Here is a 26,714-nt window from a genome sequence, read left to right on the forward strand (position 1 = left end):
CACAAGCACAAGAAAGATATGCCAATATCCAGGAGACTAGTTTCTGCTAATGTTAACATGTCCAGCCAGGAGGCGTATCTGTGAAAAGCCAAAAACATCATTTTAGTCACTAGTTGCAGTGACTGTGATAGAAACTATTCTTAGCAACAAGTGACTTAAAATCATTCTGACTTTGTAGCTATTATTTGAGGAGAAATACAAATCAACATAACTTTCCCGTTGTTGTTCTTTTGGATATTTGGTACCTGCAAGTGATTTTGTGTATATCAGAGATTCCATGGATAATTATTGTTGTGAATGAAGACTGTTGTAGATGTGTTCATGGAGCAGCAGTGCTGTTGTGGATCAGAAAACAAAGCATAGCAACAATTATATCACTTTAACCTTAGAGTGCATGATCTAAAAAACCTACATGAATGCATAATGGGAGCAAAATGACCTGTTTTGGATTGTGTTTTTTTTTTCTCTCTTTCAATCTTTCAGTAATTAAATCATTTAAGAATCTGATTATACACAATGATCAGGTGTCATAAAATTGTGGATTTAACGTAATGCTGTTTACTTCAACATCCTGCACAAAGATTTCCACCTTTCTGCCTTTTGCTTTTTGACATTTTACAGCTTTTTACTCAGATGTATCCAAACTATTGACTGATGTGAAATATGAAAACTAAACTTTAAGTAATCCATGGAGTGTAAATGAATTTGATTTATTAGTCATAATAGTATACTAATACTGACAAAAACACCTTGGTGAGTTAAAATTCAATATGAAGTATCTACAGTTGATTTTGACGCCATTTACAAAGACTTGGCATAGTGATATGTCTGAATTTAAATTTGCAAAAATATTTTTGAAAAAACAAACAAAACAAAACTCCTGCTTTATCGTGTCGATTTAACCCCCATTATGCATTCTAGGGGTAATATGGCGTGTTTTATTGAACGGAAAGAAAAGGTTTCATATTGAAAAGCGGAAGGTTTTTGTTTGATTTTGAATCACTATCCCTATGGCTGTCCAAACACTTAACACAAGCACTCCTCTGCGTCTTTCCTGCATGACTCTTGCCTTCTTTAGCCCTTCTTTAACCCTCTTTCTGTTAGCTGTTACACATTTCAGGTGCCTGTTTTTCTCTTTCTCAGAGGCCACGCGTGGTTCTGCTGTAAAACGATTTTCTATCTCATTTGCGCGACACCCAACCAATGGTATGTTTGCTTTTGTTAATTCCTAGTACATGTCTTCCCCTCACATTCAGTTTTTAGTTTTTTATTATTTGTTCTTCTGGATATAGAGTTCCTCAGGGAATATGACAGTTATTACGTTTAGAGGACTAAAAATACCCTTTCAACACACCAGGAACCAGTTTATGTCTCCCCTGCACGATGGACTCTCTACAAGGATTTCAAAAATTGCTGTCATCATCTGGCATATTTTGTTGTTACCTAATATTTGCTTGTTTATTTGTGGCTGAATGAGCTAGTTCTTAGATACTGATGAAATATGTTGAATTAGCATTTGCTGCTCTTGGGCCTATTTAAAGTATGTATTTAATATAACACTTTTTATTTGAATCTGTTTATATTTATCTGCATATTTTACGTGTTTTCTGAAACTTTATGATCTAACAGAGTCCCATGCATTAAAGAGGGAATCAATGAATAGCTGTCATATAAAACATTATTTAAAACAATAGTATCCCTGAATATTTATAACATGGGTTGTAGTGTTTAATAGGTGGGTAAGATCTAAGATTATGTTTTTGGAAGTTTAGAAAATTGCCCATTTTTAGCATATCATTTTTATTGTTTGTTTTTGTTTTTTTCTTTTAATCTGCTTTTCTAAATGGGTCAGTGTTTTCCAGTATGTTCAGTGGTAAGTGTTAATCATGCTTAATATACTTGTTCTATCCTGTCTAGTGCTTATTTTATTTAGGCTCTGGCTCCCAAACTTGTGTAGTAAGTATTTAGATTTAGTCTTTCTACCCCGTTTGGACCCTTACCAAACTCCCAGTCCACTATGATCTCTCCTATTAAATTAAAAGAAAACAAATCAGAGTCCCATTTCATTTTTAACTTTATGTATCCACAAGAAAACTATCCTCTGAGCATTGTATGTTTTTGGTTTATTCTTTGCATTCGCAGAAGGAAAAGTAACAAGTAAATGCTCATTTATATTTTTTAATGTATTTTAATTTTTTTTTTAGACAATCTTCACATTTAAGACCTATTCTGAGTAAATCACCAAACCTATTAATTTGAACATTGCCTAATATCTGTTGGCTTATATGGTTGTGATTAGATCTTAAGATGCCTCTTAATTTATTGTTATAGCATTTAAATATAAGTAGAAATAATATAAATGTAATCAGTTCTATCTTTTATTTCAGTCCACAGTGAAATGCTAGTAAATCCACAGTTATCATAAAAAAAAATAATAATATTTTTTATTTATGCGCTTTTCTAATACCCAAAGCGCATTGCACATTATATAAATGAACTGCTGCTTGGCAACTGTTAACAGAGTTAGGCTAAAGACTGTTGGTGTCTTTTATATTATATATCTGTTGCTGGTGTGTATTAATACAATAAACCATGAGAGACTGTTACAGTGGAATAATCACTGTAATGCATGGCCTCTCATTGCTTATTGCTTTTATTAGAACGATTCCTGAAGATTATATTCAGACATCTTGTGCCAAAATGCATGATGTGAATCAATCAAATCATAATCATGTTGTTTCACTAGTTTCATCTGAGAAATTAAAACAAAAATGTATACAAGGTAGGTCGATTATCATTTCCGCTTCATAAATTCATCTTGGCCAAGTGATGTTTTTGGTAGATTGAAGGTACTGTGAGCTGTTCTTTGTGTGACCCATCTGTCTCCATCCTAACCACCTCAAACTCACGTTTGATGGAGTTGTTGCTTGTCACTTTCAGAGGAAATGGAACGCCATGTGTCCAAGATCTTAAGTTATAGTTCATGCTAAATGATTATTCTAGCTGAAGATGTTCTACAGTCTTTTTTTCAAGTTCTGATATTCTGGTATATTTCATTGAAGGTTTTGAGTTGTACTCTATGGTTCCTTCAATCTGTCCCTTGGAGACCCTCCATAATTCCCTCTCTCTCAAACAAGTGGATGACTTCCTCGCCTCCATAGCTACATCTCATGATCCAGTACTGGAGATATCTGCATCCTCCCCAGGTATGGTCAAGACATTATACACTGACTGCCACTGTATAATGTGTGTGCTTTGCTGTACATTCATCTTAACCGGTTTCTGTTTGTCAACCCTCAGCTGTGCCCACAAAGAAGGCTCCTTTGAACACTTACACTCCAGCAAAAGTTTTGCCCTGTCCTTTTACACAGTCTCTTGGAAAGAAGACGTGCTCACCAGAAAAGAGTGCATCAGGCATGTTGCATTAAATGCAAATATTGATGTTGAAATATTGGAACAAATTACTACATAAACAGTTCATAATTTAATGTATGCAAAAGAAAATGGATAGTCACTTCTGATTTATTAGGGTTCCCACAGTCATCATGGAAAACCTTGAGAATAGCAGTATATTTTACACTTGTTACTGTTCCTGGAAAAGTAGTTGTACTGTAAAAAATAAATCCGGAAAATTTATGGTAAAAAAACGGCAGCTGTGGTTGCCGGAATTCTACCATTAAAAATACGGTAACAACATTTTATGTTTTACGGTTTTAATTTAAATTTACAGTTAAATACCGTCATTTCATGAACTGATATAATGTTAATATACCAAGCTATTGAAGTACTGAAATCTGTTTTGTACCTTTGAAATACACTGATAACCACCAAATGGTGATGAGAAAGTCACATGATGAACCAAAGCCCATCACAAGCAGCTTTTAAATAATAACATACAGTGCCCTCCATAAGTATTGGAACAGTAAAGACAAAATTGCTCTGTTGGCTGTGGAGTCAAGACATTTACAAATATGATTAAAAGATGAATATGAGACAAAACTACAGAATGTCACATTTTATTATTGGGTGATTAACTAACTTATGACTGTTCCGCTACATTTTCAAACAGCCATGTGGTGAAATTTGCGGATGATATAGCAGTGGTGCTAATCTCCTGCAACGATGAGGTTATTGGCTCATCGGAGACTGCGGGTTCGAGTCTCCGGCCGGCAGGGATTGTAGGTGGGGGGAGTGAATGTCCAGCGCTCTCTCCACCCTCAATACCACGACTGAGGTGCCCTTGAGCAAGGCACCGAACCCCCAACTGCTCCCCGGGCGCTGCAGCATAAATGCTGGCCACTGCTCCGGGTGTGTGTTCACTGCTGTGTGTGTGTGTGTGTTCACTGCTGTGTGTGTGTGTGTTCACTGCTGTGTGTGTGTGTATGTGTGTGTTCACTGCTGTGTGTGTGCACGTTGGATGAGTTAAATGCAGAGCACGAATTCCGAGTATGGGTCACCATACTTGGCTGAATGTCACTTCACTTCATGAGACTAATTATAGAGCAGAGGCTGTGCAACTGGAAGCTTGGTGCAAAGCCAATAACCTCTGCAATAATGCTAAGAAAACAAAGGAAATGATTGTGGACTTCAGGAGAGTTGGTAGGAGCCTTCCTGCTCCTCTTTGTATCGGAGGAACATTTGTTGAGGTCGTCCCTAGTTTTAAATATCTGGGATACACATCGACCATGACTTAACTTGGCATATTAATACTATGAGTGTAATAAAGAAGGCTAATCAACGACTGTAATTCTTGAGGAGGCTTAGGCTGGTCTGAGCACCGCGGTCCTTACATCCTTTTATAGGGGTGCGGTGGAGAGTATGCTTACATCATGTGCTACTGTATGGTTTGGAAACTGTTCTGCTGCAGACAGGAAGGCTCTGCAGCGGGTGGTGAAATCGGTGCAGGGGATTACTGGCAGCAGTCTTTCCAACATTGAGGATATTTACATTAGTAGATGTTGGGACAGAGCGGCCAGTTTCATCAAGGACTCTTCCCATCCTGCCTATGGACTGTTTACCCCGCTTCCCTCCAGCAGAAGGTTGCGCTCTATCCGGGCAAGAACAACTAGGCTTAGGAACAGTTTTTTTCCAGAGGCTGTTCGGATGATAAACTCTTGTTTTTCTACCTTGTGTGCAATAACATAGATATTCGTATGTGTATCATAGTTTTAGTGTTTTTAAATAATAGTGTAAGTATAGATTATGGATTGCTATGTTATTTATTGAGGATGATGTTTCTTAGATTTGAGTGTTTTTATTGGTTATGTTTTTGATTGGGACCTCAGTACTAAGTTTCGTTCCTTCATGTACTCCGTGTATGGAATGACAATAAAAAATCTTTGAATCCTTGAATTCAACACACAGATGTGTTACCAGCTAAGAAGTTCAGCACTTTTATAGTTTCATCCCTCTATCTGATGTGAGCATAAGTATTGGAGCAGTTGCCTCACAGGTCTTTCTAAGTGATCAGCTGTGTCCTGTTGCATTAATTCTTCAGATATTAAAAGCAGGGAATGTGTCGTATCAGTTATATCCATTACTTCTGTATTCTGATGACACACACAAACCAGGATGAAGATGAGGGAGCTGACTTTGAGAGAAAAGCAAGCAATTTGGATGCTAAAAGAAAAGAGGAAGTCAATTAGAGCTCTAGCAAAAACAAAGGGCATGGAGAAATCAAGAGTTTGGAAACCACCAGCAACCAACAACTACCTGATCAGCTGAGAAAACAACAGTAGTTGATGACACACAAATCAAAAAAGCTGTGAAAATGAACCCTAAAAGACGTGTCTGTAAAATCAGCAACAACTTCCAGAAAGCTGGGGTGATGCTCTGACAATCTACTGTCCTCAGGAGACTTTGACACAGAATTACAGATGCTACACAGCAAGATGCAAACCTCTGACCAGCACCAAACATAGAAAGGCAAGATTAGAGTTTGCAAAAAAGCACAAAGGTGAGCCAGAAGAGTTTTGGACCTGTGTTTATGGACCGATGAGACAAAGATGAACCTTTATCTAAGTGATGGGAAAGCACTAATGTGGAGAAAAAAGGGAACTGCAATGATCCCAAGCATACAGCCTCATCTGTAAAGCATGGTGGAGGTGGTGTCATGGCATGGGCATGCATGGCTGTCTCTGGAACAGGCCCTCTCAACTTTACTGATGACTTAATGTATGATGACAGTAGCAGAATGAATTTGGAAGGGTACAAAACCATCTTGCCTACCAATATTCAAGAAAATACCACCAGATTCATTGGGAAGTGCTTCATATTGCATCAGGACAATGACCCAAAACACCCTGCCAGTTCAGTCAAGGAGTTTATAAGAGCAAAGAAATGGAAAGTCTTAGATTGCCCAAGTCAATCTCCAGATTTAAATCTGATTGAACATGAATTTCACCAGCTGAAGAGGAGAGTAAAGGCTGAAACTCCCCAAAACAAGCAACAATTGGGATTGGCTGCATTAAAGGCTGGGAAAAGTATTTCAAAGGATGAGAGCAAGAGTCTGGTGATGTCTATGGGTCACAGACTCACTGCTGTGATTGTGTGCAAGAGATCTGCAACTAAATAATAGCTTTTAATCTTTTATATCTGCCTTATGTTCAACTGTCCCAATACTTATGCTCACATCAATGAGTGGGATGAACTCTAAAAGTGCTGTTCTGTTTATTTGGTAAAACATCTATGTGTTGAAACGGCTAATAATAAAATGTGACATTCTGTAGTTTTGTCTCATATTCACCTTTTAATCATATTTGCAAATGTCTTGACTCCACAGCCAACAGAGCAATTTTGCCTTTACTGTTCCAATACTTATGGAGGGCACTGTATATAGAAGGTGCACAGTGTCATTCACACAAGCACTAAACACCATCATGGTGAGACTCATTAAACTGAAATATGCAATAAACATTAATTTAACAATATTATGTGTAACATACAACCCTAATAAACACAACTGATAAGAAGAAAGTTATTTCAAAGAAAAAACATCAAATTCAGATGAAACGCAGTAAATGTCAGTAAAGGTCATTGCTTTCGTGGATGCCTGCTGTTTGGGAATGCAGTCGTGTAACAGTTCTGGAAGGCAATTATACAGAAATACTTTGACGACAGACTTTACTCGGGTATTTAACTGATCATAACAGCGTTTCAGATACTGTGCAACAAGATCGGTCTGCTAGCTATGCCATCCCATTGCGCAGTCACATGACCTTTTGAGGAATTTATTTGGCAAATGCGTTTCCATCTCCCATTATTCGTATTAACCCTTTTTCACGCAAGACCAAATCCAACTCAAGCGAGCGTGTAAACTTTTTTGCTAATTATTATTATTTTTTTAAATTTGGCGTTTTCATCACTCATTTCTGATGCAATACTTCAAAATGCGCATTAAAACAGGGTGATGGAAACATAGCTAGTGATTATTCCTCTGCTTGCCACTGGTTGCTGACCCCTGATCTAAAATATGTAATTGGCTAGATATTACTCTTGTGTAAACTAAAACTTTCTTGTCAGTGAATTGGTGGTACAAATATTTTCTGAATTACAGTAAATAAATATGAAATAAAAATCCTCATGCAGTGATCACGAACTAGCAAGAATAGAAAGAAGTCATGCAAATTCATTGTTCGAGAGGAGTTGGAAACATTTATTCATCAGAAATGGAACACTATCAGATAAAATTGCTGAAGTAGCTCAAGACATACTTGTCACCAGTGTGTCCCTTTGTTTGTTTACTCAATATATTTTTTTCCTTTCAGAGCAAGTTCATTTTAAAGCCAGAAAACCCAGAGGCGTTTCAGCAGATATTTCAGAGCATGGTGTGAGTAGCGGCAAAACCTCACAGCCAAGCTCAGAGACCAAGCAGCCCAAGCCTCCTCCCAACATTTCCATCCATTTGCCACCTGAATCTCATGACTCTGCTGTTAAAACCCAACAACAATCCAGTGGCACAGCAACACGTGACACCCCTGCTCTAGAAAACAAGAGTGCTACAAAAACCATGTCAGGATTTTACACATGACATCCATTCCTGCAAAAACACGGCTATCAAAGCAGGTGACCACATGCCAAGCTCATGGACAACTGATGTATACGTTAACTGGACCCAGTGAACCAAAACTCAGAGCATGTTACAGGCCTCATTACTTTTAGTGACAAGAATTTGTCAGAATTAGCTGTACCTTTATTTGCATTTAAAGGAACATCTCACTGAATGTTTGATACCAAAACACAGTCCACCAAAATATATCACATTGTTGTAATTACAATCATATCGTAGGCTTATTTAGCTTTTCCATTCACCTTGAATGGTTCAGAAGAACGTGTTACATTGATCTTGTATATTTGACTGTTAAAATGTAAAAGCTCACATAGAACTACTTGTCATAGTATGACATGTTGCTGCAGCTGGATTTAATTCCTTTGGAATATTTAATGAATGCAGCACTTCCTGTGGCCTCATCAAACAAGGTCCAAAGTGATATTTCTTGTTTAGAATCATATATTTAATGTGTAGATTTGATTACAATCAGACTGTGCACTTCTTTCCCTCCACTGCAGCTAACATCTGCCTTATGTTAACAATTACTTTTCCATCAAACTGAAATTAAACATGAATGTTGTGTAAATTGGAAATTTGGCTGTTGGTATTTTTAAGTTAATGAAAAATCAAAGCAATTGAGTCCAAACTAAACTGTGCATTAGAAAACTGGAAGTGGTTGAATAGTTCTTCAGTAGCCACATCTTCAATACTCTGGCCCCAACATAATTTGTGTTCCAATCTAATCGCATAATTATCTAGTACCTGGTCCTGGCAAAGTTTGGTTTCAGAGGTCCACTTTTCTCCAAGCTTCTCCAACACAGTGGCCTGTAACTTTGTAGTAATCCTGAAGACCTTGACTAGCTGGTTAACTGGTGAGTTTGATCAGTGTTAAAGCTAAACTATATATAATATGGCCCTGCAGGAACAGAATTGGACACCCAGGACAGGTTTGGGAAGCACTGGATCAGACATCACTAGTGTCTAGGGCCGTATTTACACTGCTGATCTTGATGCCCACTTCTGATTGTTAACTATATCCAAAGTTTTTAATGACCAGCTTTTAAAAGTGACCCATAACCAATATCTTGTTGGGGAGTTGTGGCCTAATGGTTATAGAGTCAGACTTGTAACCCGAAGGTCGTGGGTTTGAGTCTCAGGTCCGGCAGGAATTGTCGGTGGGGGGAGTGAATAAGGCACTGAACCCCCAACTGCTCCCTGGGCGCTGCAGCATCGGCTGCCCACTGCTGCGGGTGTGTGTTCATGGTAGAGCTGGAGGCAAGTCCAGTTTTGTCGAGTCCAAGACCAGGACTAGTCGAGACCGAGTCCAAATGAGAGAAAAAAAGGATCCTCTTCAAGACCACATACTCAATTATTGATAATGTATGTGATGCGAGAGACAGCATATCTTCTATTCTAAGAAAATAATTTTGCATTATTATTTGTAATGATCAAAAAGCATATGTGCAAAGTAACAACTCTGTAGGACAGGGGTCTTCAAGCTAGATCCTGGAGGGCCAATGCCCTGCAGACTTTAGCTCCAACTGGCTTAACACCCCTATCTGGAAGTTTCTAGTGTGTCTAGTAAGGGCTTGATTAGCTGCTTCAAATGTGTTTAATTAGGGTTGGAGCTAAACTCTGCAGGACACTCTAGGACCAAGTTTGGAGCTGTAGGATCAAATTATTTTTATTTACTTTATTTACATTTTATTTACTTTAGGTACACAGCAAAAAAATCCAGGATGAAATTAACTCTGCTGGGAGTACATGTGAGACCACACTCAAGAGTGAGAAATAAACACTGAAGCAGAGTTACAGTTAATGAGGTAATTAAGAGAGTCATTGAGTGCTGATTGACCATTATTGAAGACACCTGATGTTAACGAGCAGAATCACCAAAGAAGAAAATCACCATTTCTGTCACCATTATAGTGGTCAGCGTTTACTTTAGTTGGGCTCTTGACCCTTACATCTTTAGAGTTAGATTTTGCTTTGCTGTTAAACAGAATTATAACAGACAGACAAACAAGAAAAGAGAAAAAAGTATATATATATATATATATATATATACACACATAAACGTGTGTGTATTGTTTTTCTTAAATCTCTGATTTAGATCATTGATGATTATAACAGTCTTGTGATTCATTAGCGTAGGATTACCAGCATTTTCAATACAAGCCGAGGAATTTCTTAAAACAGTTTGTTCGAAAATCTTTGGAAAGAGTTTGTTATTTAGACACTCAAGAATCAACCTGTGAATCTCAACAAGGTGACAATCAAACAAGCATGTTGCAGTGCATTCTGGGTGCCACCAATCAATTTCATCCATGGCTCCCATGATGCATTGCGGTGTGAAGAAATTATTAGCTGATTTTTCTTAGTAATTTCCTTTATTCTTACTATTATTATTATTTTTTATGTGACTTTTAGTAGCTTGTTTTCTAATGTTTAGAGTTGATCTGTTGATGCTGTTTGTCACCGTTGTTCTGATTCTTCATATCTGTGTCTAAAATAAGATTGTTTTTTCTTTTAATTACCAGAACAGCTTTCAAGAAACCCATTTAATTATTGAATACTGTAGAATAACAGGATTTGTATAATCAACAAGGTAAATCTGACTGTTTTAGGTCCTAAATGAGTGTATGTAAAAACATCACCAACATCACATTTTTTTTTCTTGTTTGTTTGTCTGTCTGTTGTAACTCAGTTATAGCAGCCAAACAAAACCTAACTTTAACAACATAAGGGTCAAGAGCCCAACTAAAGTAAACGCTGACCACTATAATGGTGACAGAAATGGTGATTTTCTTCTTTGGTGATTCTGCTCGTTAACATCAGGTGTCTTCAATAATGGTCAATCAGCACTCAATGACTCTCTTAATTACCTCATTAACTGTAACTCTGCTTCAGTGTTATTTCTCACTCTTGAGTGTGGTCTCACATGTACTCCCAGCAGAGTTAATCTCACACATGCTGAAGTGCTACTTCACATCTTCAGTCTTTTTATTATAGTGTAACAGTATTGTTATACAATATTATATATATTATACTGCTTTATAATAATAATTGTGTATAACATAGACATATGCACTGATTTGCATTGATTTGGCCTTTGTAATAATAGTCCTGCATGAAATGAGGAAATTCTGCGATGTGTGATAACAGTGGAGGTTTTTGCAATGATGATTACTTGTGATGAATAATTAAATGAATAATTAACTAAATATTAGGGCCAACAAAAAATCATCTTTTTTTTTAACAGCGGTGAGCCTTACAACATTGAGTTTATTAAAGCAATGGCAATCAAAGGCGTTCAGATGAGTCAAGGCTAGAAGGGATACGTTTGGCGCTACTGGGCATGCGCACATAAATACAGTCATTTTTGTCACACTGTACAACAATAATTATTATTTCATTATTGTAAAGAGTAAGTTTAGGGCTGGGGTAGGTGTAGACGTTAATAAAACACAATCTAACATATAGAAAATTAAATTAGAAACATCTAAACTTTTCAGAAGCAGCAAGTGCACCGTGGGTCATGTGACAAGAACCAGCCAATCAGCTTCATCCTTTCCCGTAACAAAATTGAAAGCTAAGCCAAGGTGGAGAGACAGCTGATCATAGCTGTACAAGGACAGACATTTTTTAAATAAATTTAGTTGCAGAGCTACTGCAAGGGATTTTTAGTGCTCCATTTATCCTTTGCTGAAACCGCCACGTCTTCATGGAGAGCACAGGTCATGGTTGCTTAGCAACGGCAGACGCCACAGGAGCGCGAGCATAGAGCGCAGCTGGAAAGAAGGAGAAAGCCGCGCGCATAGCTTTTCCCACGCGTTTTTAGGCGCGACATGCGAATGTGGTTTTGTTTGGAAGGAGAAAAAAAAATCATAATGCTGGACTCGGTCGAGACCGGACTCGAGTACTACAGCCCTAGTTAACAGTGTGTGTGTGTTCACTGCTGTGTGTGTGCACTGTGCACATGGATGGGTTAAATGCAGAGCACAAATTCTGAGTATGGGTCACTTCACTAATATCTGCATTTACACCTTAGACTTAGTGGAACAACTCAAAGTAAACGTATAGAGGTAAACAGGGTTGCCAGGTATGTGAAACAAAAACAGGCTAATTGCTAATGAAAACTAGCCCAATCACGTTTTTTCTATGGTTTTCCCCCTCCATCGGGGGTCACTCCTTCAAAATTGTGTTCCCCGCGGACTAAAAAACAACCTGCAGCAACAATGTAAAAGTAGCACAGTTTTGCAGGAAAACCGTGGACTTGGACACATTGCCGGGAAAAGCGCCCACCTGAGTTGACATCATTGGCCACCATTGCTTTTTTTAAATGACATACAGCTGGCATTAGCAGGGGAATATCCGATCTGCCTCTTAAGGACTGAAGATGAAAAGCCATATGAAACGTATTGTTCTTGTGTAATGTGACTTGTTTCAAGTCAAGTCACCATAATTTATATAGCACTTTTTACAATGCAAATTGGAATACCCCAAGGCTTAGTACTAGGATAGGTAACTTCCAAGTTAGTTTTTCTCCATTTGCGCTCAAGATTACGAGTTTCTTTCTTGAGAGAATGGGTATAACTGTTGTACCATGGCGCAGTATGTTTTTCTCTTACCTTTTTCAATTTGAGGGGGGCAGCAGCTTCTAATGTGTTAGAGAAGATAGTGCCCATGTTGCTCGTCATTTCGTCTAGTTCATGTGTATTTATGCAAATTCTTTTAGGAAATCTGTATATGGCCCTGGAGGTCTATACACAGTAGCCAGAGCAAGAGATAGGAGAGATTTCTTTTGCATATCTAACAGTGTAACATTAAGCAGAAGTATTTCGAATGAGTTAAACCTCCTGTTTCCTGTTTTCTGAGTAACATTGAGAATATCACTATATATTGTTGCAACACCGCCGCCACGGCCAGTCTGACGGGGCTCATGTTTATAACAGTAGCTCGGTGGAGTAGACTCATTTAGACCAAAATATTCATTTGGTTTCAGCCAGGTTTCAGTCAGGCAGAGTACATCAAAATTATTATCTGTGATCATTTCATTTACAATAACTGCTTTGGGTGCGAGTGATCGAATGTTTAGGAGCCCAAGCTTTAAAAATTGTTTTTGTTCATTTATTTTGCGTTTTCCTGGTTTAATCACGATCAGATTTTTTCTAGATCCTGCATTAAATTTATATTTTGACCTTGCTATTCGGGGAACAGACACAGTCTGTATACATTGGACAACGCAAGTACTTCTATCTTTTAAGTGGGTAGAACAAAAGTCATCATAGCAGTTATTTGAGAATTGGCTTACTAGTCAGATGGAGCGTAGCGTCCTGGAGATGTTGTCCGACAGGAGTTCCGCTCCGACTCTGCTGGGGTGCAGGCCATCAGCACGGAAAAGCCTAGGACGCCCCCAGAAAAGATTCCAATTATTAACAAAAGAGCAGTTTCTGTTCTTTACACCATGACAATAACCATTCGTTTAAAGCAAACAGTCTACTGAACCTTTCACTTCCTCGTCGATACGTGGGAAGCGGTCCTGACACGATGATCGTCGCCGCGGGCGATGTACTGCGTACCGTCTCGATCAGGCTCCTGTAGTCCCTCTTCAGTGTCTCCGTCTGCCGCAGCTTGGTGTCGCTAACCCCCGCGTGCAGCACGACAGCACCAATGCTCTCGTCGCCCATCAGGATTGCGGGTATCTGCGCAGAAACATTGAGAACACGAGCACCGGGGAAACAGTGAGTGTGCAATTTACCTTCAGCTAACGTAGCACGGACGTGCCGGATGATGGAGTGTCCGACGATCACAGCGCTGCGTTCCGTCTCACGGAGGGGAGCGAAGTGGTTCCGGGTGGAGATCTCGAAGACCGGAGGCGGAGAGGTCGTCGCCCGGGGCTTAGCTCGCGTCTTCCGCTGCTGGTGCACCCAGGGTCCGTGGCGTCCCGGCGCCGGAGTGAAGGACATCTGGGAAGATCGTGTCCTGGGTGCACAGGGTCTGTGCAGAGAAACACATGGAGTAGAGGTGGTGAGAGTGTTAGAAGCGTGCTGTATACTTACCCTGGATTTGTCAGCATCAGCTCGGGATGTTTCCAGTGCGGCTCTCCGCTCTCTCAGCTGGGCCTGCTTCTCCACGGCCTCCAGCTCCAGCTGCACCGAATGCAGCTCGAATGTGTCCTCACCTGCACTCAAAGGTAGACACAAATCCGCCATTTAAGCAAATAACAGTGAAACAATGGTAATGTGTGTGAATAGAGTATTAGCAATGTAAGTGAGATTAGCGGCAGCCACGCTGCCGATGCTAACGGGCTATAAGCTAATAGCAGACTCAAGAAATCAAAATAATAAAACTAGTGATAAGGCGCTCTGATTGGTTTTGTTTTAGAATGCTATAGGGGATATATTCACATGTTATAGAAAAAACAGATTTAGACAGATATGTGAACAATATTTGAGATAAATAGGCCTTTTGTGTACGTAGAAAAAGTCTTAGACCTTTGAGTTCAGCTCATGAAAAATGGGGGCAAAAACAAAAGTGTTGCGTTTATAATTTTGTTCAGTGTAATATTGAACCGTTCGGTACAACATCCATGGTTCAATACGTGCTTGTGAATTGTGGTTTTTCGGCTTTGTTTAAATACTTTTCCATGTGTTTTATTTCTCTCACAATTGGCTGTGCGTGTGTGCGTTTGTGCCCGTGAGTTCATGTGCTGAGATGAGGAAACGCTTCCCTGCTTATAACGTGTATTAGCGGCATACGCCAAACTTCTTCCGTTGTAATGACTTGCTATGAGAAGTGTTTCTAAACCTGTTGTCCAACAAAAGAGAAAATTATAACTTGTTTTTACTCCACAATGTCAGCTGAGTGTTTGAAATGACTTCCTTTTGTGATCTGATGTGGCTTCTTATCACAGAATGAGGGAGAAAATATATTGTATAATAAAGGCTATGTTGATTAGCAATGGCTTACAAATATATGTAATCATTATGAAAATACCGGAGATGACTTGAAGAACACAGATAACCATATATTGTTGCAGGCGAGTGTTTATTGGCCTTACATTTCATCATTAAAAACGTTTAACATTATCTTCTTTTTATTCAGTTAAAGCAATAGCAATGCCTTTATCCATATTAGGGATTTCCTGGAACATCATCAGTTCGTTACTTCTGTGATGCATATGTGAATTTTCTGCGCGAGGGCACCCTCTGGAGTCCAGTATGATTACATGTTTAATAGCGCTCAATAATGGCCAACAGTTTCGGGGTAAACTCTGAAAAATAATACCTCTCTCAAAATAAGTTTTAAGTAGACATAAAATAATTCACGCTTTTTCCAGTGTACAGAAGTTTACAGGAGTTTTTGGTCGTTAATTTGTAGCAAAAAACACTCTCATGTACCAAGCCATCAGAACCGAATTGAAAACCGAGGTTAAAAAACCAAGGTATGTATTGAACTGTGGGCTAACTGTATTGTTGCATCCCTAGCTCCAACCTCAATTAAACACCTGAAGCAGGTGATCAAGGTTTTATACTAGAAACTTCCAGGCATGTGTGCTGAGGCAAGCTGGAGCTCAACTCTGTAGGACACCGGCCCTCCAGGAGTTCATAAGAGAAATCCCATCATAAAAGTGTTGTGTGTTCATCCTCTCAAGAACTTATGATTCAGCCATCCTGGGGTGCATTTCCCAAAAAGCATCATTGGCTAACTATGGTCATAAGTTCCATTGAACTCTATTGGATAACGATGGAACTTGAGACCATAGTTGCCTTTGGGAAATGCACCCCTGGTCTGGAAACTCTGCTTTACTGAATGTAAGTTAGCCTCCAGGATGATGGTGTCTCTTATAAAAATCAGCCAAAGAGTCCAGAGATGTCTGAAAATTACCATAAGGCCAAAGTCCCTGTAGCCACAGGCGTCCTCCCCTCCATTCTTAAATAAAGGTGATCCAGTCACTTGCACTTATTTTGGTACATCTATACCGAAAGGGATTCATAAAGGGTGGATATTGTGGTTTCCAAGATTTGGGCTTTGGGTTGAACATCCAGCCAATCACAGTTTAGTTTTAACCTGTTCAGCAACCAGTTACTTTATCAATGCTGGATTTCCAGCATGTGCAATCAAACCACTACAAATGATTCAGAATGCGGCACGACTGGTCTTTACTCTTTTACACTCACTATGGGTTGATCAGGTTCAAGACACCGATGCTTGCGTGCTCCACACCCTCCTACCTCAATTTACTCTTACAAGCCAAAATGTTCAGAGAATTTGATCTTTTGATTAACTGTTTTTTTTTTTTTTTTTTAGAGCTTGTTTCGTCCTATTTTAAATAGACTTCTTGTAACACCCTTTAAAATTTGCCCGAGTCCCCTAGTGGCCCCTGGCCCCCTGTTTTTAGAGAAGCACTGCTTTACATAAGAGCATGCGGCCCTCATCGCGTCACGTGACTGGATGCGCGGCTCGCGTCACGTGACTGGCGTCGACGGCAGACTCGGACAGGATCTCGTCTATGGTTCTCGAGCCCAGGTGTGCAGTCTTTCTGAACAGGTTTGATTTTACACTCTTTTCTTCGTTATATTACGGTCGCTCCGCCTCCACCAGAGCGTTGTCGGTGTGATGTTAAATCCCCGCTGCTGTAGATCGTGTAATGGTGTATGGTGTAATGGTGGCAGGGACAGAATAAAGACAGGGTTTGGAGGACGCTTGCCTGTTTCAGTCAGTAGTCACTATTGCTCGTGTTCGACGACGGAGCTGTTGATGAACGCGTTTGTGTGGTGCATCTGGTTTCTCAGCACAGTATTTCAGTCTCTAATGTCGAGCATCATCATCATCATCATCAGGATCTCTCACTAAACCCTCAAAAATATAGTTTATTATCATAATTATTCATGCTTTTACATCATTCACAATGTCCAAAGTGTTAAATCGCGCATTTGGTTTCTGCTGAAATGCTACAGTGATCTTTGGTTAATTTACAGTAAAGCACTGGCCTGGTTTCTCCTTCATATCCTTGTCTGGCATGAAACGCATTTCCATATGAATAGTAGCTGGATATATCCAGAAATATACTGTATGAGATCTGTGTTAGCTTTGCTGAATGACTGAATAATGGATGTGTAGCTTACTATTCGTTTTAAATTGAACTCCGATATCCTTAAAGATTTAGGATTGTCATGGGAAATAATTGAACCCCAGCATGGACAATTTACATCCATCCGTCCGTCCGTCCGTCTCTCTGTCCGTCTCTCTATCTATCCATCTATCTCTCCATCCATCCATCCATCCGTCTCTCCGTCCGTCTCTCTATCTATCCATCCATCCATCCATCCATCCATCCATCTCTCTATCCATCCATCCATCTCTCTATCCGTCTCTCTATCCATCCATCTATCTCTCTATCCGTCTCTCTATCCATCCATCTATCTCTCTATCCGTCTCTCTATCCATCCATCTATCTCTCTATCCGTCTCTCTATCCATCCATCTATCTCTCCATCCATCCGTCTCTCCGTCCGTCTCTCTATCCATCTCTCTCCATCCATCCGTCTCTCTATCTATCCATCCATCCATCTATCCATCCATCCATCCATCTCTCTATCCGTCTCTCTATCCATCCATCTATCTCTCCATCCATCCATCCGTCTCTCCGTCCGTCTCTCTATCTATCGATCTATCTCTCCATCCGTCTCTCCGTCCGTCTCTCTATCTATCCATCTATCTCTCCATCCATCCGTCTCTCTGTCCGTCCATCCATCCATCCATCCATCCATCCATCCATCCATCCATCCATCCATCTCTCTATCCATCCATCTCTCTATCCGTCTCTCTATCTATCCATCTATCTCTTCATCCATCCGTCTCTCCGTCCGTCTCTCTATCTATCCATCTATCTCTCCATCCATCCGTCTCTCTGTCTGTCTCTCTATCTAAACATATATCATCTATTCATCTGTCTATCTGTTCATCTGTCTATCTATCCATCTCTCTGTCTGTCTGTCTGTCTCTCTGTCTGTCTCTCTATCTAAACATATATCATCTATTCATCTGTCTATCTGTTCATCTGTCTATCTATCCATCTCTCTGTCTGTCTGTCTGTCTCTCTGTCTGTCTCTCTATCTAAACATATATCATCTATTCATCTGTCTATCTGTTCATCTGTCTATCTATTCATCTGTCTATCTATCCGTCCGTCCGTCTGTCTGTCTAAAATTACAACAATATTTGTACAAATGGCACTCCAAACAGTCTTACTGAAGGTTTTTAGTTTTATTCTAATGCACTGATCTTGGCAATTATCATGTAATTATAGCACTCAACTACTACTCATTACTGGCATAGTCTTTTCAAATGTGCAAATGATTACGTGATTCACATGTTGATAAACTGATGATTAATAAGTGTGTAAAATAATGATCTTAAATTTGTTTATTTATTTGTTAGTTTGTGAAAATAGGGCATTACACTTTTAAGCACACTTAAATCTGAATGTTTTCCTGTATCAAACACTCATGTAGATTAGTGGAGTATATCAGGAACAATATATGGATCAATGGAGTTGACAAAAAAAAAAAAGAAGAATATTAATAAAAGTATTACTCAGGTAGTGTTAAAATGCTGCTTTAAAATACCAATACTCAAAGAATACAATAAAATCATCTATAGTTTAGTATTGTTATTATTATCATTTAATCAGCACCACAAGGCAAAACAAGTTGTATCTACATGCCTTACATAGCATAATTCTGTATTTAGAATAAAGTGATGTGTATTAAGAGTATATAGAGTAAATTGAGCAAGTAATTTGCTCATTAAGTGTGCCATTGTTCTTCCATATGATATCACACTATTTAATTTAAAGATAATAAAGCACACAAACATAACAATTGATACAGTTACATTTATATTATATTTGCATAATACTTACTAATATAATTAGGGAAAATTAAACAATTGGATAAAATAAAATAACTTGATAATGTGTGGAATAAACCGATTAATCTGCAGCCTCCTGCATCGGTGTCTGCGGAGACGGAAAGTTCTCTTAGATTTGTCGGATCTTAATGTTTGCCAGAATCTTGTTAGACATCTTTCCCACGTCACCGGCACATCATCATCGCCAGTAGAAATGCTCCATCGTCGCTTACCAGACACCTTTCGAGGCTTTCACAGCTTTTGGAGTCAGAGTGTAATGCAAATGCCAGATTTGGGTTTAATTTCATAACTCCTGAATGGTTTTCTTGTTATTTTATCTGTCAAAATGAGTCAGCATTTGGAATTATCTTTCAGTGTTTTGATTTTAAGATCCATTCTCCTTGAAGTTGAGCTGAGCCTACTAAACCGTTCTCTGAGTTTATAGATTATATATCTGTGCACGTTCTATCGGAGGACAGACGCAACTGCTTCTAATTGAGAAAATTACCTCAGAAATGATTAAATGTGACTCTGGACCACAAAACCAGTCGTAAGGGTCATTTTTTTAAATTGAGATGTGTCACCTGAAAACAGAATCAATAATCTTTTCATTGATGTATGGTTTGTTATGATAGGATAATATTTGGCTGAGATACAACTATTTGAAAATCTGGAATCTGAGGGAGCAAAAAAATCTAAATATTGAGAAAATCACCTTTAAAGTTGTTCAAATGAAGTTCTTAGCAATGCATTGTACTAATCAAAAATGAAGTTTTGATATATTTACGGTAATAAATTTACAAAATATCTTCATGGAACATGATCTTTACTTAATATACTAATGATTTTTGGCATTAAAGAAAAATCGATAATTTTGATCCATACAATGGATCAATGGAATGTGCATTAAGAAAGTAAATGATGATGAAATATAGGCTATACAATTTTGTGTTCTTATTCCCTACATAACTCCCTGTGTGTTTCAGCCAGGTCATGTCATTAAAGATGGAAATGGATGCCAGTGGAGCGTCCAGGGCGCCCATATCCGTTCTGCCTGCTGCTGAGGTCAAAGCCACCCTGAAGCCAGAAGCCGATAAACCCCGGTGCTCCAGCACTCCCTGCTCCCCCATTAAAAGTACTGTCTCAGGATACCAGATCCTCCACATGAACTCCAACTATCTCGTGGGCTTCACCACCGGTGAGGAGCTTCTCAAATTAGCCCAGAAGTGGTCTAGCCCTGACAACAGCAACACAGAGGCCTTGCCTAGCCCCATCAAAAAGCCTGTGGATTTAAGCCTGCACCGAGCCTCGCGGATTTACAAAGCCAAAAGCCGTTACTACCAACCGTATGACATCCCAGCCATCAACGGACGCCGGAGGCGGCGCATGCCCAGCTCGGGCGAAGGCTGCTTGAAGTCGATGGTGAGCGGGGAGCCCAGCAAGGCCTTACACGGGCCCCTGCCCCTCTGCCTGTTGAAGGGCAAACGGGTGTACTCCAAGTCCCTGGACTACCTCAACCTGGACAAGATGAGCCTCAGGGAGCCGGCGGACACTGAAGTGCTGCAGTACCAGCTACAGCATCTCAATCTGAGGGGCGAGCGCGTGTTCACCCGCAACAAGACATGAGTTCTCAGAAACATCCACCTGCCCACAGTTGTCTGGCTGTGATGTAGGGCCTTGATTTTTACCACTCTGATTATAGGCAGTTCACTACTAAAGTAGGGTGACCATACGTGCCATTTTTCCCAGACACGTCCTGGCCAGGATTCGTTTTGGCTTTGTTTTTCTGTTTTCATTCTTGCTAAAGCCAGGTAATGATCGAAAAGTAGTTTGACCAATACCATGCAGGCATTGTGCATAATGGACCAATCGTGGTGTGTGAGAAGGTAGGATGTACGGTCAAAGCGATGTACATATTAGGTGTGTTCGACTGAAAGTGGCGCGGCTCAGACCGATCAGTGTTTGACATCAAAGTACCTTGAAAGTGTTTCAAAGCATAAGGAGGCATCTGCTCTGCGCTCTATAGCTTTCATGGTACTTTCATGTTATACACCGATTGGTCTGCACACGCTAACAAAGCCAAAACCTTTATATTTTAGGCAATATAGAAATTCTAGCCTGGACGTGTCCAGGAAAAATGGCACGTATGGTCACCCTAAACTAAAGCCCAAAGTATACTTCGGTTTTTATTTGTTTGACTCAATTTTTGTCTCCAGAATAGATTTTTCTTTGTACGCGCAAGTCACACGTGCGCATTGACTACGTTTGGCAGTAATCAGTTGTTCCACAAGGTGGCAGCTCTGGCCCGGGCTGTTGTTTCACAGTTGAAAACTAAACTAGACACAGAACAAAATAGCGGAGACTGCAACAACAACAGAGGGATCTTTAGATGAAAAAAGTTCAAAGATATTTTTAGCGCTCATAATTTCTGGAGAAAAATAGTGCAGGCACTGGACAAAGGACACACTATCAAATGAAGTAAACTTTGAAAAAGGTGCGCCTTAGACTGTACATGTGTGCATTCAAAAGCGATGTATACTTTGGGCTTAAAGCATCCATAGACCACTAATCTCGAGGTGTGATAAAGCACCATGAAGTCCAGTTAGGGTAAACTAAAGGAGTAGTTCGTTCAAAAAGACAAGTTCTGTCATTCTGTACTCACCCTCATGTTGTTCCTGACTTTTTGAGAAGTTTTGGAGAAACTTTGCGCAGCTCTTTTCATACAGTGACAGGAAATGGTGACCACATATGGCTTGTGTGCCATATTCAAGATTTACTAAACAGGGCAAATTAGCGTGAGAGCGCTGGCGTCCCATAAAAGCGCTGATGGGAGTGGAAGGTTCTGACAAGTGCACATTAAAGAACACAGACACAGCTCATTTCCATAATGAGCAATGCAATCTACCAAGAGCAGCTCAAATGAGCAAGTATTGCAGTCATGCCAAGGGCAAGATGGCTCAAGACATGCTTTCTTGTTTGTTAAATAATGGCACAAATACCAGTGAATTGATTACTGCAATCGGTTTATTTAAATACTTTCCTCATAAATATTGCGTCTGAAAGGGAAACTCCTACAAATGCATATGCAGTAAGGTCAGCCACAGAAATAACTTGGTCCATGCCTTTTCTGGGTGTCTGTAGTTAATCCTGACAGAGGTTTTTAATGCCAGAAAAGGGTTCGCTTTGGCATAAATCTAATCCAAAGCCTGCTAAAGCCATAGCTTTGTGTAAGGAACAGGCTCAAATTTGTTATTGATATCTGCTGATGGTCTAGTAATGAATAAAGACTGTAATTTCAGTCTGTCACACAAAACTGTCAAGAGAACTTGGAATATAGCAAGCAGAGTTATAGTATAGTATAGATTTGTAGTATAGACTGTTTATATACAGTGTTGGGAAGGTTACTTTGGAAATGTTACCCTGTTTAAAATGTAACAAGTCGTGTAACTATTTCAATGACTTTATAATAATAATATAATGCATTATTATATAGTCATACTGATATATAATCACTAAGGCAACTTTATGTAAATTGTGCAGCTCTACAAACATGGCGCACCTGGGGCTTTTTTTAAAAACGGCATTTTAATTATTAGAATAATTGCAAATAGATGTTCTCCTGAAATCATCTCCTATTATCAGTCACTATGAACTGACTTTGGATGAAAAAGAACTGCATTAAGATACATTCAAAATTCTTCTTTTTCAGTTTGTAAAACCCTGAGGGTGAGTAAATCATGACGTGATTACTATTCCTTTATCCACACTACAAATCATTATAAAAGTGAATGTGACGGGGGATTCATTCATAGTGAGGTTTTTCAGGATTAGCAATAAACGGTGTGGCTTAAGTGCTGGATTCCTTCTGTTATCTGTGTGTGTGTGTGTGTGTGTGTGTGTGTGTGTGTGTGTGTGTGTGTGTGTGTGTGTGTGTGTGTGTGTGTGTGTGTGCGCGCAAAACACTTAAACCCTTGGAAATGTGTGAAACTGGCTGTGCTACATCTAGTCTTCTGTTCTCCCTTAGCATCCGATCATACGCTTGTGTTATTCTGCTAACTTTAGTAACTTGTGTCAGGTGAGGATCTCGACTGTTACGCAATCCGGATGATGTTTAAAACAGACTCTGATAGGCTTTGTGCGAGAGAGGCTTATCTCTGAGATCCCAAACTAACATTAGCATAGAGAAACCATTAATGGCCTTTTCATTTCTCTAATCAATGTTTTACAGGAGACTCGCCGCATCGGTTTAAATTACACTGAATGCAGTGTTGTTTTCTGGAAGAAATCTTTGTTAATGAAGGTCGTGACCTTTACTTTTTCCATTCCCCTTCACAATGCACATGGTTGATAACACTGCTATAAAAACCAAAGTCCAGGGGAACTTGATTAATCATTTTTGAACCGCAGACAATCTTTCATGGTTCTACACGATAAGCACTAGTAACAGTTTATGGGATTTTATTTTGACCACAGCGTTTAATATGGGTGCATTTGCTTTCTGAATTGTTTTTATATCTTTATCATCACGGAAGATATTTGTTCTAAAGCTTTGAATTTTACTGTCGGCGTCGTGATTCTTTAGGATCTTTGTTAGTATTGCAGATGTTTCTCATCAAATTATTTCATGCTTTTCCAACCCCTCGTGCATCTTTTTTTCTTCTGTAATTTTGAATAACGCTTTGAACTGAATTGCTAGATTTCACCCTTACTATAACCGACTGCATTCTAGAGTTTTGATTTGTTTCTAATCTAATATTGTTGAACTGCACCTTAGCTTCATTCAATTAATATATTTACTAACTGTGATGTGTTGATGTTTTATTACAGTATTTCCAAAGTTTTTTATTTACATATTGGATTTTTAATTTAAGCCTGATTAATCGTTTTTATTGTCGTTTGATTTCTTAACTACATAGTGTTTGCGTTTATGTGCTAGAAATCCATTGGACCACTGTTAAAAAACTGAATTAGTGACGTTACTGGAACAGTGTAATGTATTATTTATCTTCACAGCAATGAATACAGTGCTTAAACTAAAGTGAAGGAGATCAAGCCTGTTTACTATGTTCAAAAATAATAGGCCTGCTACATACAAGGTAAATGATCAGTTCTCCAGCATCAAGGAATCAGCTTACTAAAAACACCACTGATCCTGATTCCCAGTCTTGTATTTACATGTTTTGGGCAGCAGTCGTTCCATCTGAAGTCACTTTGTGTCTGACCCAGTCGAGCCGAAACTACCAAAAATGAGCTGCTATAGTGAGCTGGTTTGCTGGTGGTCCTGGTTTGAAGTCTTTTGGGAAAAAAGCTGTAAGGAGTTGCTACTTCTCGTGTTTTGGGCTATCTGTGCTATTAACTGATTTTTAGGGATTTTTTTTATTTTTTATTCTTTTGTCGTGATATAGCAAAATTCTCACCAAGAAATATACTCATACACTTCTTTGATATTTCAGAGTCAATAAGGGTAAAACTTAAAAGCTTGAAGACCTGTCATGCACTGAAAAAGGTAAACTGTTGTATTCTCTATTTATCATAATAATAGTCATAATTTAAAAACTGCTCCTGCCTAGAAGGATACAACCTAATTTTAATCTCTTAATGAATAAAAATGCATTAGAAACCAGTACTGGCTGCAGTGCCTTCAGTAAGACGTACATGAGTTATTCAGAAGGCATGTCTAGAATACTTGAATGCACATGTAATATTGTTCCGTTATCTTCTGTTCTCAACATTTTTAATGCTTAAAATGTTCTTTTACCCTCTACAGTGTTGAAGTTTAACTTTTGTTTTTGTCAGAGTTTGAGTTTCATTTGATATTAATAAAACACTCTTCTTTGCATTGTGTATTTCTTGCATTGCGTTGCCAGGAAATGAGTGGTGGATGAATGAATGTTGCATAGATCTTAAATGCAATCTAAGTCCCTTCAGATAAAAGCTTCGGTCAAATGTATAAATATAAGAGTTGATTTTCATCAGAGAAACAGTGTTGTTAAAGCACTGAGGATCTGAAATATGGGCTTATTTACACTCGTCATAGTTATCTGATCATATTAAAACCATGTGTAAATGCCCTCCAAGATGCATTTATTAAAGACACTCAGCTAAGTGTGATTTCATAAAGGCCAGGAGAGGGCCTCAGCAAACTTTCTAAGGATTTGTAGGATGACAGAAGTATGTAAACTTAATAATGTATTGTAATATATATATAACTCTAATCTAAAATAAAATGCTAAAACACATACAATAAAAATGTAAACATATCTTTTCCTGCTCAATAATTATTTTTGATTGAAAAACATGCTCTCTGGAGCACGGTTGCCTACCACTAAATGCAAGCTGTATTTAGGCTAATGTAAAGCATTGACAAAGGTCTTGTTGATGATTTTATCTTTTGTTCAATTAAATCAACAGTTTTTCAATAAAGGAAGAATATCTGAAAGTATGCGCTCTGCTGCTGGGCTAAAGGACAATAACTGACATGATAATGAATAATGATAATTTTCTATTTGCTGACATATCATGGTTAGATGCAGATGATTAATATAATTCAGTAACTTGGGTGACAAAGATTAGAGAGCTACTATAAGATAATTAAACATGTATTGTTATACTGTAAAGCTATATTAAATTATTATGGGATCTGCTTCAAAGCTTTCAGAATTTTTACTTTTTAAATATAACCTGAGTTCCAGAAATGTTGGGACATTTTTTAAATTTGAATAAAATGAAAACTAAAAGAATTTCAAATCACATGAGCCAATATTTTATTCACGGTAGAACATAGAGAACATAACAAATGTTTAAAATTTTACAATTTTATGCAAAAATGAGCTCATTTAAAATCTGATGCCTGCTACAGGTCTCAAAATAGTTGGGATGGGGGTATGTTTACCATGGACTTTGAACTGAACGCTGATAACACACTGGAAGGTCTCCCTCCTCTTTAGCCCAGAGGACACGGCGCCTGTGATTTCCAACAAGAATGTCAAATTTGGACTCGTCTGACCACAGAACACTTTTCCTCTTTCAAACAGTCCATTTTAAATGAGCCTTGGCCCACAGGACACGACAGCACTTCTGGACCATGTTCACATATGTCTTACTTTTTGCATGATAGAGCTTTAGTTGGCATCTGTAGATGGCACGGCGGATTGTGTTTACCAACAGTGGTTTCTGGAAGTATTCCTGGGCCCATTTAGTAATGTCAATGACAGAATCATGCTGATGAGTGATGCGGTGTCGTCTGAGGGCCCGAAGACCACGAGCATCCAACAAAGGTCTTTGGCCTTGTCCCTTACGCACAGAGATATCTCCAGTTTCTCTGAAACGTTTGATGATGTTGAAACTGAAACTGTAGATGATGAGATTTGCAAAGCTTTTGCAATTTGATGTTGAGGAACATTGTTTTTGAAGTCTTCCACAATCTTTTCACGCACTCTTTCACTTTCACTTTCACTTTCACTCTTTCACTTTTTCACTTTCTCTTTACTTCTGAGAGACTCTGCCTCTTTAAGACATCCCTTTTATGCTACAGACCTGATGTCAATTAACTTAATTAGTTGCTAGATGTTCTCCCAGCTGAATGTTTTAAAAATCTGTAACAAGTACATCAGGTGTTATGGGAAGTGTTCCCGGTTCCGGTTGACCTAATGACCATAAATTCAGGGTCTCTTGTTCTTTGAAACCATAATAATGGGGTAGACTGCTGACTTGGCAATGGTCTAGGAGACAATTATTGACAGCCTCCA

General features: G+C 38.9%; 2 protein-coding genes across 6 annotated transcripts in view; both read left to right on the top strand.

Annotated features, from left to right (window-relative positions):
• LOC306865901 (inositol hexakisphosphate and diphosphoinositol-pentakisphosphate kinase 2-like) overlaps window positions 1-8,640 on the top strand; it is a 71,895-nt gene extending 63,255 nt beyond the window's left edge. For 4 of the 5 annotated variants that reach the window (XM_079410734.1, XM_079410731.1, XM_079410732.1 and 1 more), the window contains 3 exons: window positions 3,063-3,206; window positions 3,301-3,414; window positions 7,767-8,640. In XM_079410734.1, the coding sequence (XP_079266860.1) occupies window positions 3,063-3,206; window positions 3,301-3,414; window positions 7,767-8,029 (521 nt within the window). In that variant the 3' untranslated portion in view covers window positions 8,030-8,640. Of the gene's footprint in view, window positions 1-1,143; window positions 1,207-3,062; window positions 3,207-3,300; window positions 3,415-7,766 lie in introns of all 5 variants that reach the window. The other variant, XM_079410730.1, reaches the window with a different exon arrangement.
• Window positions 8,641-16,519: 7,879 nt separating this feature from the next.
• Window positions 16,520-24,804, top strand: macir (macrophage immunometabolism regulator). Its single transcript, XM_079409974.1, has 2 exons — window positions 16,520-16,603; window positions 19,953-24,804. The coding sequence occupies exons 1-2, from the start codon at window positions 16,566-16,568 to the stop codon at window positions 20,590-20,592; spliced, it is 678 nt and encodes a 225-aa protein (XP_079266100.1). The 5' UTR covers window positions 16,520-16,565; the 3' UTR covers window positions 20,593-24,804.
• The last annotated feature ends 1,910 nt before the right edge of the window (window positions 24,805-26,714 follow it).

Source organism: Barbus barbus, assembly GCF_936440315.1.
Source record: "Barbus barbus genome assembly, chromosome: 47".
Classification (NCBI taxonomy): Eukaryota; Metazoa; Chordata; class Actinopteri; order Cypriniformes; family Cyprinidae; genus Barbus; species Barbus barbus.

Excerpts from the sequence above, each read along its gene's own strand:
- macir (XM_079409974.1), top strand. The coding sequence starts at position 16,566 with ATGGTTCTCGAGCCCAGGTGTGCAGTCTTTCTGAACAG. Across the intron at positions 16,604-19,952 it reads TGTGCAGTCTTTCTGAACAG|CCAGGTCATGTCATTAAAGA; the intron begins GTTTGATTTTAC and ends TGTGTGTTTCAG.